Source organism: Mangifera indica, chromosome 18 (assembly GCF_011075055.1).
Source record: "Mangifera indica cultivar Alphonso chromosome 18, CATAS_Mindica_2.1, whole genome shotgun sequence".
NCBI lineage: Eukaryota > Viridiplantae > Streptophyta > Magnoliopsida > Sapindales > Anacardiaceae > Mangifera > Mangifera indica.
The window spans coordinates 4418954-4437119 of NC_058154.1; the positions used below are offsets into that span (position 1 = coordinate 4418954).

At 32.2% G+C, this 18166-nt stretch overlaps 1 protein-coding gene across 1 annotated transcript; it reads right to left on the bottom strand.

Moving 5' to 3' along the window:
- Window positions 1-669: 669 nt before the first annotated feature.
- LOC123202060 (E3 ubiquitin-protein ligase APD2-like) lies at window positions 670-6898 on the bottom strand. Its single transcript, XM_044617783.1, has 11 exons — window positions 6754-6898; window positions 6356-6651; window positions 5993-6099; window positions 5784-5909; window positions 5579-5672; window positions 3667-3741; window positions 3486-3568; window positions 3002-3148; window positions 1935-2007; window positions 1338-1689; window positions 670-983 (listed from the first exon to the last, which is right to left on the bottom strand). The coding sequence occupies exons 2-11, from the start codon at window positions 6648-6650 to the stop codon at window positions 908-910; spliced, it is 1428 nt and encodes a 475-aa protein (XP_044473718.1). The 5' UTR covers window position 6651; window positions 6754-6898; the 3' UTR covers window positions 670-907.
- Window positions 6899-18166: the final 11268 nt, after the last annotated feature.

The following is an 18166-nucleotide window of genomic DNA, read 5'->3' on the forward strand; positions in this document are numbered from 1 at the left end:
AATTTTATAATTTTTCATCCTTAAGTTTCATAAATATACAATTTTGTTAGTCTAAAGTTTGAAAGTGATAAATATCTTTTAAGATTTATTCCTCTCATCTCCAATGTCGTCCAATCTCTTTCTTTGATTTCTCTTCTTTAACTCTTTGACCGAATTCAATTAAGACAAAAATAAAATTATCTTGTAGATAAATATTTAAATTTTTAAAAATTAAAAAATAAAAATTTAAAATTTCCCAATACCTAAATAGAAACAAGTCTTTCCACCCGCTTATTTATGATGTATCTCTAGAGGCTGCAAAGACGGCATTGAAGGGGGCCACTCATTTCCAATCTTGACTAATTACCCACTTCGCTAACAAACAAAGGCGTCTTCCACTCGGAGAAACTTGCGTTTTCGACTTTTTATCATTTTATAAAACGAAATCAAATCTATGTTCTCCTTCAATTATCCTCACCAATATACGCACCTGCATTCACCCTGGTGCCTCATTTCAGTCTAAATACTCCGAATTAGTTGAACATATATTCTTTTCGATTAGCATCAGATTATAATCACTTTATAATCCTTTCTTTACCGTAAAAGTTGGTTTGTCTTCTCTCTAAGGCTGAGTAGGTGGACCTCAATCTTTTTACTTCTAGCCGATTGGCTTTGTAATCATCAAATGGATGGAAGCAAATAAGATAAAATTATATTTAACTTTTCAAATATAGATGAAGTTATTACACCGACTAAAGCCAACTGAGAAAGCAAAAAACATGGGCAGAAGACTATGCCTATAAATAAACCATGTATGAATTAGATCAATAACAAACATTGACAAGAGATAAAGATAATATAGAAAAGGTAATCTGGTTGCAAGTTATTCATCTAGAATCTACACGCACAACAAAAGGCTGTATATCTCTTACACCGTAAAAATTTTCCTAACTTTCTTCATATTTCTCCGACAAACAGGGCAAGTACCAGCAACCTCTGCTATCCTGTAGAAAAAAATTAACATCACATTTAGCCAAGTATTTTCCAAGATATGCAACACTGTCATTTTGAAACGCATCTACTAAATTCTTTATAGAAGTTGCTGACTCCCTAATTTCATAGTAAACATATATTTTCTACTATGTATATTATCCTGTATTTGAACTGTCCATAAATATGCCAACTATTAACTTAACTGGCAGACCCCAGAACCACATCAACGTCTGTCCTCATGGGTCTACACAATAAATGGCACCAAAAATACTACTACCTCATATGAAATTTAAATCTGGTACATGTCAAGGATGGAGCAGTTTAGAGAGTAGTTTGATGTGAATGTAAGATCAGGGAGTGGTTACCTTGTTCCACATTCAAAACAAGCCACGCAATGCCCACATGGGAGGAAGAAACAGTCCCTTGGAGCATCAAAGCAAATTGCACAAAGACGGCGAGTATTATTAACATTTTCACCATCTTTTATTGACTTCCCTTCAAGGCCAGAAGTAGCCAGAAACTCTTCAAGATCCCGCTCATCATTTGAGACAGAATCATAAGATGAACCCCAACTTGAGAGATCATCATCTTTGTGGGAAAGCAAAGGTGCTCTTGCAGATTCAATATTCCCATATCGAACTCCTGCTCCATCTTCACGTGTAAATTGGAATTTGTTTAAAAAGTTGAAGGCCACCAACATGAGCAAAGTCATTCCACCTATGGACAGGAAAAAAAAAAAGGTATAAAGATGACTGTTATTTGAAGAACAATAAAACTATACGTATACATTTTTTGTTCACAATTTAAATACACAGCTGATATGTCATCATGTGATTGGATGATTTTAAATTAAATATAAAATAACACCCAATCACATGATGATACATTATCTGTGTATCCAAATTATGTACCAAAAGTGTTTACACATATCATTGCTCTTTGAAGAAATAGATAAAATATACCTATGCCAATAACATATGTGAGCCATCTTGGTCCATAAGAAACTCTAACATACCAATCCTCACTGGTTGTGTTCTGAAGCAGCCAAAATACAAAAAATATAAAACAACCCCAAAATGTAGGAATATAAATTTTATAAAATATCGTGGGCATGACAGAATATGTTTTAACAATATCTTTGCAATGAAACCAGAACTAAAAAACCTAATTTTACACATGTCACAGTAATCTCTTCTTTATTACTCATTTCAGTTATAAAGTTTTGCAATACTAACCTCCCTTGAGGTTAAGTGTCACACCTAAAACCTTTTATCAGATCTACAAAATAAGGTCAACCTTAGATGTTATCTGTAGAGTCCTTTCCTCCCGTGGTTATGTGTTCTTTTAAATATAAAATTGCATCATATTCAAATTTTGGACATTGACTATCCTTGCATAAGATATTTTAGCTTATGCAAAGGTCCAACAAAAAGAAAATGAGTTGATCATCCAATGCCAAATTGTTGAAGTCTAACAAATCTAGTCAAGTGAAACAACCAACAAAATTAAACTACACATCATTTCCAGCACAAATTAGAAAAATTGAAATGATTCCACTTCCTTGACCATTGCCCTTAACATCTCCTCATCAACATTGGGTTTCATCCAAATTTCCATGAACTTTCCAGTTCCAGCAATACCACATTTCCATTTCCACCACCATTTCACTATAAATTCAACCACCATGAAGACAAAAATGGTAAATTCAGAGTATACTCATAGATAATAACTTCATTATCTTAGGAATCACAAGGGAGCAGAGAACAAAAAATATGAAGTTACTACTCTATTTAACACCAAATAAATCTGACACAAGGAAATCATTACTTTATAAGCCCCAAAGCACATCTGGGTAATAATGCCAAACAGAGGGAAATTTCATTGTACTTCAACAAATCCACGAAAACATTAAAATTCCTCCACATCCTTATAGAAATGAACTCTCAAAACATGATATTTTATCAGAAAAGGCAGAAAGAAAGAAAATTTACATGTGAGAGCAACTGTAAGAGAAAAATGATAAACTTACCCTTTCTGTACCAGGAGAGGTTAAGACAATATTGTTTCCCTTAGGAAACAAAACACTCAAACTACACAGGCCCTGACTGAAAGTACACTTGTAATAAGCTTCAGTTGTATTATACAGGAAACCCCTTATTCCTAGGTTCAATTGCACCTGTAGAAATAAGGATACATGAAAATGAATAAAATAAACAGGTGAGAAAAGTCATCAAATGTTTACATATTAATTATCAAAGATAAATGGCCATTAAGAAAACTTGTTCTGTTAATTATGTATGTATTGGTGAAATCTGATAATAGGCATCAAGTGTCAACCAATAACATATATATCACTTCAGAAGAAGTAAAGGGTTAAGCACCACAAGGCTTCTCATCTGTCAAGATGATTACAGAATAAATGATTTATTTTCGATCAAATTATCCTAAAAGTTTTATCAAGAGACACTTAGAATGAGTAAGTTGCTAAAATAGGAAATCTTTTGCCCATTTACCTCTACCTCCTCTGAGTTCAAGTTACCTACTGCAACATAGTAACTTGAAGATGAGTATATGTACTGATGGATCATCCCACCTCCTGTGAGGGATTACAGGCTAAAATCAGAAAAATAATAATAATAATAATAATAATGTTGTATACCAGCAAAGAGTAGATTTTTTTCACTTTTATCTTACCACGGATAACATTCCATGATAGAGTGGTGTTGGGATATGTTGGGTCCTCAAGCCATTGAGCAAGGCCTTCATTTCCTGCAATGTGCCAGCTTCAGAATAATAAGATAAAATGCACAAACTTTATCAGTGAAAAAAAAGAGTAGAGACAAATGATCTGCAGTTGAATTTTTTATTACTAAGTAAATTTTGATAAGAACAGAGATCAATGTATCCACTAACACATTCACATCTGACACTCCTGAAATATAATTTCTTATAATCAGAAGGTATGAGGACATTTGTTTCTGTTCTCAGTTCCACTTTCTCTGATTTTTCTTATTGGAAAATGTGGAGTCTTTGTTCACAAACCAGTTTGTGTTTTCGTTTCTAAAATGCAAAAAACAATGGATTTACTCTCAAAACATAAAAGTACAAAAAGCACAAAACAACTAAAAGTAGTTTTCTCCACTCCAAACTGGTGGAAGAGAATGCTTACCTAAAAATTGACAACAAGAAAAAGCTTTTTAACACATTTTAATTTCTTCACTACTATTAAATTTGTACAAAATATTTTTAAATGGTAAAAATTAAAACATAAAATTATTGACCAATTAATATTAGGTAACATCATCAATATTATTTTACTTTCAGAAAATTTTATAAACAATTTTCTATTTGCACTTTATGCAAAACAAAAATAAAAATAAAATATATAAAGTATACATTACTGATCTTTTATTATGAATTATGAATGTTTTATTAAATAATTACATACATAAAACTATAACTTTCATCTATAACATTTTGATCTTTCAATGTTAAATCATTGATTTTCTTTCCTAATTTCAACTTTATTTATACTTCACATGAAAAATTACACAACAAACTTAACATAAATTAATTTAACCACTTTTTATCTTTTTTTTTTTAATTTAAAATAGCTTAACAATGAAATTTTACCTCCATTTCTTTTTCATACATTAAATGAAAATTTATCATTGTTCAAAAAACGAATTCTTCAGATAAAATTAGTGAATGTGTTTTCTCCATTTCAATTTTGGATACCGCTTTTATAAAATGATAGTGAACACATTTTTAAATTTTAAAAATACAAAATTAAAACTCTTATTTTCATTTTTGAATTCTTAGATAGAATTAGTGAATGTGTTTTCTCCATTTCAGTTTTGGATACTGCTTTCATAAAATGATAGTGAGCACATTTTTAATTTTAAAAATACAAAATTAAAAATCTTATTTTCATTTTGAAATTCATTTTTTAAAGCAAAAATACAGAAAATGTAAGTGAAAGACACTCAAGATTTTCAATTTATGAGACATCTTGAAAAAATTACAATTACTAAAACTACATTAATCCGAGGTGTGAGCTGTAATTAAGAGGTTGATTCATGATATAAATTCCACAAAGTCAATAATATAATGACACCTAAGAGATTTTCAATTTATCAGACATCTTGAAAACATTACAATTACTACAACTATGTTAATCCCAGGTGTGAGCTGTAATTAAGAGGTTGATTCATTATATAAATTCCACGAAGTCAATAATATATCAATTCGACTTAAATGTAAAGCTAAAAATATGACATCATTTACAAAGTATTCCCTCATGTCTGGCTTCACTCATATGGCTCAATGACTTATAACATAGCGCCTTTAGTACAAATGTATCCTTATTAAAGATACTGAAATTAAAGAAATGCAATACTGTGAACGATGGTTTAATATTGTTACATCAGTTGTTATGATGGTCTCTATTTTTATAAACACACTTAGAATTTGCATGGCTCCATTACTCTTCTGTTGATACTCTCTAGAGGCATTTATCCAAAAACTTATTGAACCCCTAAAAGATTTATAGAAAAAATGATGATTTATAATTGCAGAGTATCCTACAAGAAAGATTTACACATACCTTGGGCAATTATGAGGAACACAGAAGAGCTTGGAGACTTTACACAGTATGTAATGTTAATTTGAGAACCTTCATTAAGAAAATGAATCCATTCCTAGTGACAGAAAAATACAAGCTGAACATCTAAATTCTAAAATTTTAAGAACAAACATAAGGCATCATTGAAACAAAATGGTAAAATGGCATTATCCAAAATCAAACTTGCCTTGTGAGAATTAGCTGGGACAGAGACACTATAACTTTCTGACCAAGTAGTTACTACATCAAGAGGTGGGGACTTATAAAACCCATATAACTGAGGTCCAGGCTTTGTCCCATCTAACTCTTCCACCTGATCACATAAACCAACATAAATCACCACCACATCTTCAAAAACTTACATCGCTATTGAGGCTACAAGAAGAGGCCACTGACCTTGACGGTCTGCACAAAAAAGGGGTTGGGTTGTATGAGAATGGATGCATTACGACCAAGCCTTACATTTGCCGCACCATAAACTCCCAGGATTAGAGTCATTGAGACTGCAATAAGTAAATTCAATTCATATAATAATCAGACCAATAATCATTACAATAATCAAATCAAATAAGCTTTCAACTAACAATAATAACCAAATGATCTGGTTATAATTAAAAAAGGGGGGAAAGCCCAGCAATTGCTGCTCAAATTATGCGACCGAAATGTAAAATTAAACATAAATTAAAAAAATTAATAGAAACGGTAACCAATAAAAACTCCGACAATTGCATCAAATAAAAATAAATAAAATAGACTAACCGAAGAACCAAAAGGTGAGGACAACGATTATGCAAGACCAAGTGTCATCACTAACAACCGGCGATGCATCATCAAAAGCTGAGAAGTTTCCTCGATAAGCAAATCCAAAATTTTGATGCTCTAATTCTGACGGTCCAAATCGATGAGCATCATGATTATGATGAGTTTCCTCTTCTTCTTCAGTCACTGGTGATGAATTCAAAGAAGAAATCGTCGAAGCAGCGCCTGCACCTGAAGAGTCTCTACTGGTTGAAGATCCCGAAGTAGAAGCTGAACTGTGATCTGGCTCCGCCATTCTAGAGAGTCAAATCAGATAGGGATTAAAGAAATTGAGAATTGCCTAAAATTAAAGCCCTAACCCTAACTTTAATTAAACGAGTAAAATAAAGATAGCACACCTTCGCGTCTCTGTCGAACATGGTCAGAATCCATGAAGAGGAGAATGAGTAATTGAAATTCACCAATCAGTCTCTTCGTCTTCGTGAGAATGGTTGTTGCGGGGAGCTAGACCTAACCTTTAGTCAAGAGTCAGATCTAATGACGTTGGACTTATTAGGCAACCGGAGCCATTTTTCTGCACGTGGCCAAATTTAGAGGTGGCGAGAAGCCGGATCATGGCCCGGCCCAGATCCTCTTTTTAAGCCCAGTCAGCAGGTTATATGTTGTAGATCCTGCTAGGCTCGTATAAAGCCTACAAGCTAGGTCTGTTGGTTAGTTTGGCACAACTATTACTGTAGCAAATTAAAAAAGTTTACAAAATAATGCATAATGACATCATGTTGTTTTGCACCCAAAACGGTTATCATCATGCTCTAATTTTTTTCTTTTTTTAATATTTAAAGAAAGGGCAGAGGACTATTTCCTACCGAAAATATCCTTTAATCTCAAGATTTCACCTTTTCACTTTAAAAATCTCATTTACCCATCTATAGACGGTTAAAATTAACGGAACCTTAAACCCCTAAAATTTTATCTTTTTTTTCCCTCTAAACTTTAAAAACTAAAAGTTTCCCCTTAACCCAAATTTTAAAAAATGACAGTTCTCCTCTAAGATTTAGTTTCCAAATCTTCAAGTCATCTCCGACGCTATTACCAATAACTTCTCTCCCAAAACATCCTCTCCCTTCGACAGTCTCTTTTCACTCAGTTTGATGCTCGATCAACGTCCAACGAAGCTTGAAAGACGAAGACGAGGATCCTATCTTCGCAGAAGAAAATGTTTAGGAAGACGATCGTCTTCTCAGATGAAGACATGATCTTTATCTTCATCTGGGAAGACAAAGAGTTTCGTCTTCCTAACAAAGCTCTTCGTCTCTCGTCATCTTTAAAGCTTCGTTGGACACCGATCGAACATCCAACTAAGTGGAGAGAGACCGCCGAGGTAGAGAAAGCTTCGGGAGAGAGAGGTCATCGACAATGGCACTGAAATGGTGCTAGAGACCTGGAAAATAAACCCTAAGGGGGAACTATCATTTTTTAAAACTTGGGTTAGGGGGAAACTTTTAGTTTTTAAAGTTTAAGGGATGAAAAATAGATTATATTTTAGTTTATTTTTAATATTACAGATAAAATAATGATTTTACTTCTAGAACCATTAATTTTAATCAGTCATGAGTAGTTATTTAAGATTTTTAAAATTAAAGGAGAGAAACTTGAGAAAACAACATACTTTGGCGGTGAGAGGGAATAAGTCCTTTGGCCTTATAAAAAAAAGACATTTATCTATCTCTCAAGGTTGTCTTCAACCTTTCAATCTCAATCTCAAATGCTCTCAAATTCTCAATCAACTTTTATTTTTTTCTAACAACTTAGTTTCTATTTGGTTTTACAATTTTATTAACATTATTTTTTATTCAATACAAAATAACAAATAGATCTAAGTGAAGAAAATTAATATGTTGTTGATGACAAATCTCGAACACAGACATGTGGAAGTGATGCACACTAGCAGGAAAAAAAAAACAGAATTCAACGGTGTGAGAACACTTCAATCAAATCGACGATACACAGCTATATGATCAGGTATTTTGTTCTTTATAATCAACCCTTTATTTACGTTAAAGATGAAATTTTAAAATGAATAATATAAAATGACGTTCAACTAATATTTAAAATAATGCATAGGTCTACTCTTAGATATGACATCGTTATAAATTATGAATCGATGAAATTTAAAATTATAATAGAATTAATTTATTTTAATTGTGTTAAATATATTACTTCTGATTTATGAACTATTTGTAATCAAGGCATATGATACTTTTGTCCAACTATCCATTATATTAATTTTGATTGATAGTTATACGAAAAAGTTATTACATTTAGAGTACTAAAAAATCTTTACTTCGGCATCAGAAATTGTCAAACAATAACAAACATTTTTAATAAATATAAAATAAATAACTTTATATTTACAGTTACATTTGATAATGTCAAAAATAATGATCGAATAATTGAGTTATAATGAATCATTTAATTTTATCATTTAGTGACAAATTATTTCATATTAGATGTACGTATCATACTATAAATTTAATAATTAAACATGGTTTGAGTTTAGCAAAAAATCATAAAGGAACAATTAAATATGTCATTGCTTACATTTTATTATCTCTAATATGCATATGGGTATACTATCAAATATGCTAGACAAAATGGGCTTAAGACATGTAAAAATAAAAACTAATGTCAAAACTAAGTGGAATTCAACATATATCATATTGGAATCATGTGAAAGATATGAAATAGCTATAACATAATTTTTGAATATAGAATTAAATGATTCTGAAAAATCCAAATTGTTTGTCTAAGTATGATTGGGACATGGTCAGTGTTCTAATTGTAACATCCTTCTCTAGGTACTTATCCCTATCCGAAATATACATCTCAAAAGACATGACTTATTAGACATTCATAATATGCTATCACAGTTATTAAACGCAATATATTGAAAACAGATACACAATCCCAAAAGTGTATTAATATTTTAATACGATGGTTAAAACACTATTTGAATAACATATATGAAATCATCTAAACACAATATGAGTCCATACAAACCAACACAAAACAAATCCAAATGCATCAATACAAGTAAAAGAATTCATATGAATACAATGAACAATTCATAAATAAAGGCATCCAAGCCCTTACCTTCATGCACCGTATCGAGTTGTATCACTAGTCTCCCCGTCGCCACCCCGCTATTTCAAAACCTTACCTACAAAATCATACAACAACACATCAGTGAATTTACTTCAACAAGTAGCAAAAGTAATATATGAAGTAATGTTATTTCCTTCATATGGAAATCTATGGATGTTTTCTCAGCATCCCAGATGCTTATATGAATTATCTCAATGCCTAACGCCCTTACATAATAAGGTGTCATCCTGAATGACTAACCTTTACGACGTACGTTGATGTCCCAAAAGTCATGTGAAAGCCTACGACATTCTGAATGTCATTCTTATGTGCAATTCATACACATACCAACCAAAAATGGGTTGTTGAGAAAAATATCACTCACCCATCGCATATGCATCCTAAATGTTATGGTGCTTATCATCAGTGTAGAATCACATAAATTTACTAGTCTTGTTGCTTTCACTGTTACTATACACAGTTTGTGGCTTGTAACATTATTATACGTTGTATCCAAATTTTTTACCTGAACATAATCCAGTCGGGGTATGTGTCAAGTCGGGCACACCCTTATTAACATTACCAACAACTCTCACTCCATTTGAGATCTTTCTTCATAAATCTTCCATAAAATCCCTTTTGGTAAATTGTCAATTCCAATCCATTTATTCATAGCAAAAACATAAATTTATCATTCAAAGTTTTATTTTCCAATTCCCTAAAACCCAATACAATATTAAATATTTTTTACATACGGGCGTGTGCTACCCAATTTACAAAGCATGTCTCAAGCACATATAAGTCTATCTTTAGTGTAGGGCACACGACCGTATGTCCCAACACACACGGCTGTGTGTCCCATTCCCATTCTACACTCTTGGATATTCACTTACATAGTTGGAATTTTCCTGAACATAAGTGTGTGTCGCTGAAAGCCAATTCAAAACTTCCAACATGGTCTTCCAACTTTCCAAACCTCTATATACAAACAAAACACTTCTAATAAAAAATGTTTCATAGCCAACACCTTATCAAATAGCCCTACTCCATACTATACCCATGAATCGATAATTTAAACATCACCGATATGACACAACACATATCAAAATTCACATCACTACAACCTTTCAAAAGCACATTCTATCACACAAACAAAATATTAAAATTCAACCTTCTATCAACCCCAATAAACCATTAACAACAATTTAAACACCCATTACCCATACATAAAGAAATCAACCTTTAATCAAAATAATTCTAAAAAACATAAATTGAAAAAAAACTCACAAACAAAACTCAATCAATAAATGCACAATTAATACTATATGTGTATATTTGTATAAATATATATAATATATATCCTAATTAGTCAAACCTCATGCGCACATTAAATTCGGAAGCATTAGAAGTAATACAATACAAAAAATAGCAAGAAATTGCACTACTTACATTGGTACAATGACAGTAATAGTTTTCTCGTGGCTTGAAATGGTTCTAAAGGCTCTTCTCCTAGCAAGACATGACTCTAGCACTCTCCAATCCTCTCTTCTCTCCTGTCTGGTTGAAAAGAATTTTAGAAAAAAGTAAGTGTTGCACGTTCTACAGTTGTTTTTATTTTTAGATTAATCAAATGTACATGGGCGTATATGCCAATTATGAAGCAATAAAACTATGTTGTGTGTTTCCTGTGGAATATATCATTGTCATAGAATTCAAAATTCATTGACTAGACACGACTGTCTACTTACACATACGTGCATCTTAGCCAATTTTGACCAAATCATTACCAAAAAAGACCATTTTACCCTTTTGCCATATCATGCACAGACATGTAGCCTCTCATTCATAGTCATGTATGCCACAAATCACATAATAACTTCTCAAGCATAATCTCACATAGGAAAATACTGAAAAGACCAAAATAACCTCAAGCATACCTGTGGATGTTACATTTCTCATCCTTTAAATGAATATTGTCCTTAAAATTCACTCGAACAACTATAGGAATTTATGCATCATTTCTTGCTCCACCTTCCAAGTAGCCTCTTCCACTTGATGATTTCTCTAAAGAACCTTAACTAGAGAGATTTGTTTGTTCCTAAGCTGTTTCACTCATCTATCAAGAATTTGGATCGGCCTCTCCTGATAAACCAAATCATCTCTAAGTTCTATATCTTCAACTTTAAACACAAGAGCTAGGTCACGAAGATACTTAGGCAGCAATGACATGTGAAATACATTGTGCATCCTATCCATACTCATCGATAATGCAAGTCTATAAGTGACCTTGCCAACGCGTTCCAAGATCTTATAAGGTCTAACAAACCTCGATGCCAACTTACCTTTTCACCCAAATCTTATCACATGGTGGTAAAGGACAATCTTCAAAAAGATCTTATCACCCATATCAAACTCCATATCTCACCTCTTTTGGTCTGTATAGCTTTTCTAATGACCTTAGGTTTGTTTCATCCTCTCTTGAATCAACGTAAAATTTTTTATTATCTTTTTAGTCATTTCCGACCCTAAAGACTACACTAATGCAGTGGTGATTAACACTTTCTCCCATAAAATGCCTTATAGGGAGTCATCTAAATAGTTGTTTGATAGTTATTATTATAAGTGAATTTCATTAGTGGTAACATCTCAACCCAACTTTCAATATATCTTCTATCACTTAGTTCACTCTATCGATCTGCCTATCAATTTGAGGGTGATAAGTAATGCTAAATGCTAATATGGTACCTATCGATCTTTATAAACTCTACTAAAAAACTAAGACAAATCTTACATCTATGTCTGACATAATAGTCTTAGGTACTTTGTGCAATCTCACAATCTCCCTAACATATATTTGATCAAACTGATTTGTACTGGTGTCATCTTTAATAGGGATAAAATACATCGATTTGGTTAATCAGTCTATTATGACCTATAGGGCATAATATTCACCTTAAACTCTTAGTAGACTAACTACAAAGTCTATAGAGATATACTTCTACTTCCATTAAGGAATGATCAAAGGTTGCAATAATCTAGATGACCTCTGATGTTCAGCCTTAACCTACTGACATACCAAACATCTAGCCACAATGTTTATCATATCTCTTTTCATGTCGATCCACCAAAATGTCTTCTTTAGGTCTTGATACATCTTTACACCTTTATGGTGGGTAGTGTAAAGAGAATTACGAACCTTAGATAGGATATTACACCTCAAGTTTGACATCTTATGAACACACACATGATCCATAAATCTTAACACCTTTTCAGTGATATTAAAATTAGACATAATGCTCTCGACAATCTTTTTTCTTATCTGGATACACTACTTATCTGACAACTGAGCCTCATGGATCTTGTCTAACAAAGTTGATCGAATCCACAAATCAACCAATATTTCTAAAACTAGCTAAATCTAGCCATTCTTTATCTCCCTTTGTAACTCTCGACAGGTTGTGATCTGTGATAACATCATTTTTCTGCTCAAGGCATCTACCACTATATTAGCTTTACCAAGGTGGTACCGAATGTCACAATCATAATCTTTTACCGCTTCTAACCATCTCCTTTGTCTTATGTTTAGCTTTCTCTAGTTAAAGAAGTACTTCAAACTTTTATAACCCTAGCTCACTGTCTCTTGCTCAAGTGACATGTCATATGTAAAGGGTGCTACTCAGCCAATGATGGTGCCAACATAGGGTAACTCACACTTTCACAGGTCTCATGATTGGTTTGAAGGACCTTCTACACAATCATCTTGATATGCTTATCATCTACGTGGGTTGCTACAACTGCACCCGACATAGGTCTTTAAGCTAAATCTTGGCTCCTCTCTAGAGCAAGAATCAAATCAACCGCATTATTACCTATCAATCTCTTGGATCTCCTCATCTGAAATCAAGCATACAACCTTAATTATACATAGTACTATTTAAATGCGATCTAACTTTACTTACAATGGTTGGTGGATAGAAGAGGTTGACATTACATGAGGGGCTTTAGATGGTTATGCATGTATGAAATCACTTTTAGGGTTCCCAAAATCATGTTCTAATATAATAAATATAACACCTCTCTCTAGACATTTACCTTTATCCGAAATATGTACCCTAAGAGATGTGACATATCAAACTTCTATAATATGTTATTATAGTTATTAAATATAATACATTGAAAACAGACCTACAATCTCAAAAGTGTATTAATAAATTTAATACAATGATATTAAAACACTATTTGAATAACATATATGAAATCATCTAAACACAATATGAGTCCACACAAACCAATGTAAAACAAACATTTATCAAATCCAAATACATTAATACATGTAAAAGAATTTATATGAATATAATAAACAGTTCATAAATAAAGACAACCAAGCCCCTACCTTTATACGTCATATCGAGCCATACCGCTAGTCTCCCTACTACCACCCTGCTACTTATAAACCTTACCTACAAAATCATACAACAAACACATGAGTGAATTTATACTTAGTAAGTAGCAAAAGTAATATATGAAGTAATGTTGTTTCTTTCATATGGAAATCCACAAATGTTTTCACAGCATACTAGATGCCCATCCAAATTATCTCAGTGCCTAGTGCCTTTACTCACATAACGAGGTGTCATCCCAAATGACTAACACTTAAAAATGTTCATTGATGTCCTAAATGTCATGTGAAAGCCTATGACATCCTGAATGTCATTTTCATGTGAAGTTCATACACATGCTGATCAAAATTGGGTTGTTGAGATAATATTACTCATATGGTGGGACCCTGAGCCTTTCCCATCTTTACACACACATTCTAAATGCTACGATGCTTATTATCGATGTGGAATCACATAAATTTACTAGTCCTATTGCTTTCACTGTCACTCTATACATAATTTGGGGGCTTATAACATTATTGTACATCGTATCCAAATTTTTTACCTGAACATAATCTGATTGGGGTACGTGTCATTGTCTATCACTAACAACTCTTATTAAAGTCTCATCGTTGGCTTTCTTCCTTAAACAACCCTTGTAGGGGTAAATTTGTTATTTTTCTAATCCATTTATTCATAGCAAAACTTTATATATTATTTATCAATTCTAAGTGTTTTCATTTCCAAGTTTCCATAAATATACACGGGTGTGTATCCTTTACACATGGGTATGCACTACCCAATTTACACGACATATGCCCTAAGCACATAAGAGTGTATCCTTGGTGTAGGGCACACAATTGTGTGTCCCATACCACATAGGTGTGTGTTGCTGAAATCCCAAAATTTCCAAAATTCTAAACCTAGTTTTCTTGCACTTTCCAAGCCTCCGTATACAACCAAAACACTTCTAGTAAAACATGTTGCATAACCAATACCTTACCATACAACCATATTCCACACTATACCCATGAATCGATAATTTAAACATCACCAACATGACACAACACATATCATAAATTCACATCCCAACTTACACTACCTTTCAAAAGTATATTCCATCACATATAAATATGGGTGAAATTCTAACCTTTTTCAGCCCTAACAGACCATTAACAACAGTTTAAACACCTATTACCCATACATAAAAAGAATTAGCACTTAATCAAGATCAAACAATTCTACACTATAAATTGAATAATAACTATGAAAAAACTCAATTAATCCCTACATCAATATATTATATATATATATATATATATATATATATACACACACCACACACACACACACACACACACACACACACACACACACACTCCTAAGCTCAAACCTTATGTGTACATTAAATTTGAAAGCATCAGAAGCAATTCAATATAGAAAATTGCAAGAAATTACACTACTTACCTTGGTACGATTTCGGTAATAGTCTTCTCGTGGCTTGAAATGGTTCCAAAGGCTCATCTCCAAGCAAGACGTGGCTCTAGCACTCTCCAATTGTTTCTTCTCTTTTGTTTGGCTAAAGGGAATTTCAAAAAAAAAGTGTTACACATTATGCGGCTGTTTTGTATTTTCAAATTAATTAGATGTACACAGGCATGTATGCCAATTATGAAGCATTAAAACCACATCACACGTTTTTTGTGGAACACATCCTTATCCCAAAGTTCAAAATTCGCTAACTAGACATGACTTGGTATCCTACTTACACAAGCATGTATCCTAGCCAATTTTGATCAAATAATGTGATACTCAAAAAAGACAATTTCACCCTCTCTGTTATATCATACACTAGCATGTAGCCTCTCATACATGGTCGTGCATGCCACAAATCACACAATAGCTTCTCAAGCACAATTTCACATAGAAAAAAACTAAAAAGACCAAAATAATCTTAAGCGTACCTATGGATATTACATTAATGAACAGGTTAGAGCCTTTAAAATGACCGTTACTCAATGTTCAGGTGTTTATTATCTCATCACATGTTTAATTTTATATTCTATGGTAAAAATTAATTTTATTTTAAAGAATATAGGTTTCGTAATATTTTTCAATATATGACAAGAAAAATGGAGAAAGAATTTAAAAAATATTGGAAAGAGACTCCATTACTATTTGTTATAGCCATCGTTTTAGATCCTAGGGCTAAATTATTAAGAGTATAAAATTTATTAAAAGTTATAAGTGAGAATTTGTTATAACCTTTATCTTATAAAATTGATTATATTCAAAGAAATGTACAATATTTATGAAATTAAATATAGAAAGACATCATAGACTCTCAAAGCACTGGAAATTTTTAGCAGTTCCTCTAAAGTTAAGTTATGTATATAATCTATCTTTTGCAAAGATAAATAATGGGTAGGTCAAAGTTCCAAATATAATGAGTTTTATAAGTTTATTAATATCGATCATTTTCCTAAATTTATGAATCGGGAAGATAAACCCTTTCGATGTTTTATCATTGTGGAAAGCACATAAAAGCATTTATCCTATGTTTTGTGTCATGACACATGATTTAATAAAGTCTCTAATGTCCACTGGAGCATCAGAGTAAACTTTTTCGTGAAAGTGGATGTATGTTGGATAATAAACAATCCAACTTAGACCCTAATATGTTTGAGCCGATAATGCATATGAAAGATTGGGTGATTGCAGAATTAAAGTTGTAGAATCAGGTAACGAAGGATATATTTGAAGAATTTAAGAATTTAGACGTTGATGATGAATAAAAATTATATAGACAATAATTAAAATGTAACATCCGAATTCAGGTGTGTCAGTAAACTCCACTCCCAAAATTACCCCTAGAATGGATTTTACAACTTGTTGTGTAAAGAAATTGTAAAGAATTAGAGAAAACTACTAAATGAGCAATATTTTTCAAAGGGGGTAAAATGGTCATTTTACAAAGATTCAAGGACAAAGTGGGAATTAAAATTGAAGGGCACACTTGAAATTATATGGTGGTGCTAAGGGTTTTTGGTAATTGGCTAAGGATAAAATAGTAAATTATGGAAAAGATTAAGGGCAAAATGGTCCAATAGGCTTATAAATTTATTTCTATTCATTTTCTCTTCCATTTTTGCCGAGAACCTCCATTGTTGAGCTAAAAACTTTCCTTAACCAAAATTCGTCCAAAAACCTAGCTAAACCACCTAATTTCCAGAGGCCCCAGTTATAAAAAGTGTAGATCTGTCAATTCTGGTCAGTTCTAAGGTAAGAAATTTAATTTTTAAGATATGTAAAATTTGGGAGTTTGATGGATGATCATATTTTTGGTTGATTAAGGTTGCCAGAAAGAAGAAAAGAAGGTGAATAAGCTTAAATCACCAAATCAGCAAAGAAAAGGTAAGAATTTCATACTTTACATACTTGAAGTAAATTTGAGTTAGGTTATTTAAATAACCTTTACTTATATCAGTATGTAAGGTATTAGAATTAAGGTGATTTATGCTTAAAAGGATAAAGAAATTCATTATGATTCAGGATGTAATTTTTGGCCAAAAAGGGTAAAAAGGTAATTGTGGCCATAAGGGCAAAAATATCATTTTATGCGATATAGGTTAATTCTGCTTAATTATGTGCATAAAATGTGTGAAATAACCCTTATATTAAGCCTATATTGTATAATTGAAATTAATTTGAGACATGATATATATTTATATATAAATGCATGAGAAAATAACATGATGTTTGAGAAGGAATGAAAAGAATAAGGGAAAATAACAAATGCGCATATTTCATAATATGGATATATATGCATACATGAGGAATCATAACATATGCATGATTTAGAAAAAAATAAAGAAAGAGGAAAAATATTTTCTAAGTCATGCATGCTTTCATAATGACTCATATGATACAGGAAAGCAGAAAACGTACTTAAAATCCTTACACGTCAGCTGTACTGTGTGGACAGCAAATAAAATAATCGGTTGTACTGTGTGGACAACCAGCTGTACTGTGTGGACAGCAAATAAAATAATTGGTTGTACTGTGTGGACAACCAGCTGTACTGTGTGGACAGCAAAAGAAAAATATCAGCTGTACTGTGTGGACAGCAAAGAAAAATATTAGCTGTACTGTGTGGACAGCAAAGAAAAAAAAAAATGCGTGTAAGAGAGAATTATACTTGGTATGGTGACTGCAAGTAATATCATATGTAGTCTAGATCAATCAATGAGAAAGAGAGAGAAACAATTAGTAAATATTTATGAAAGTC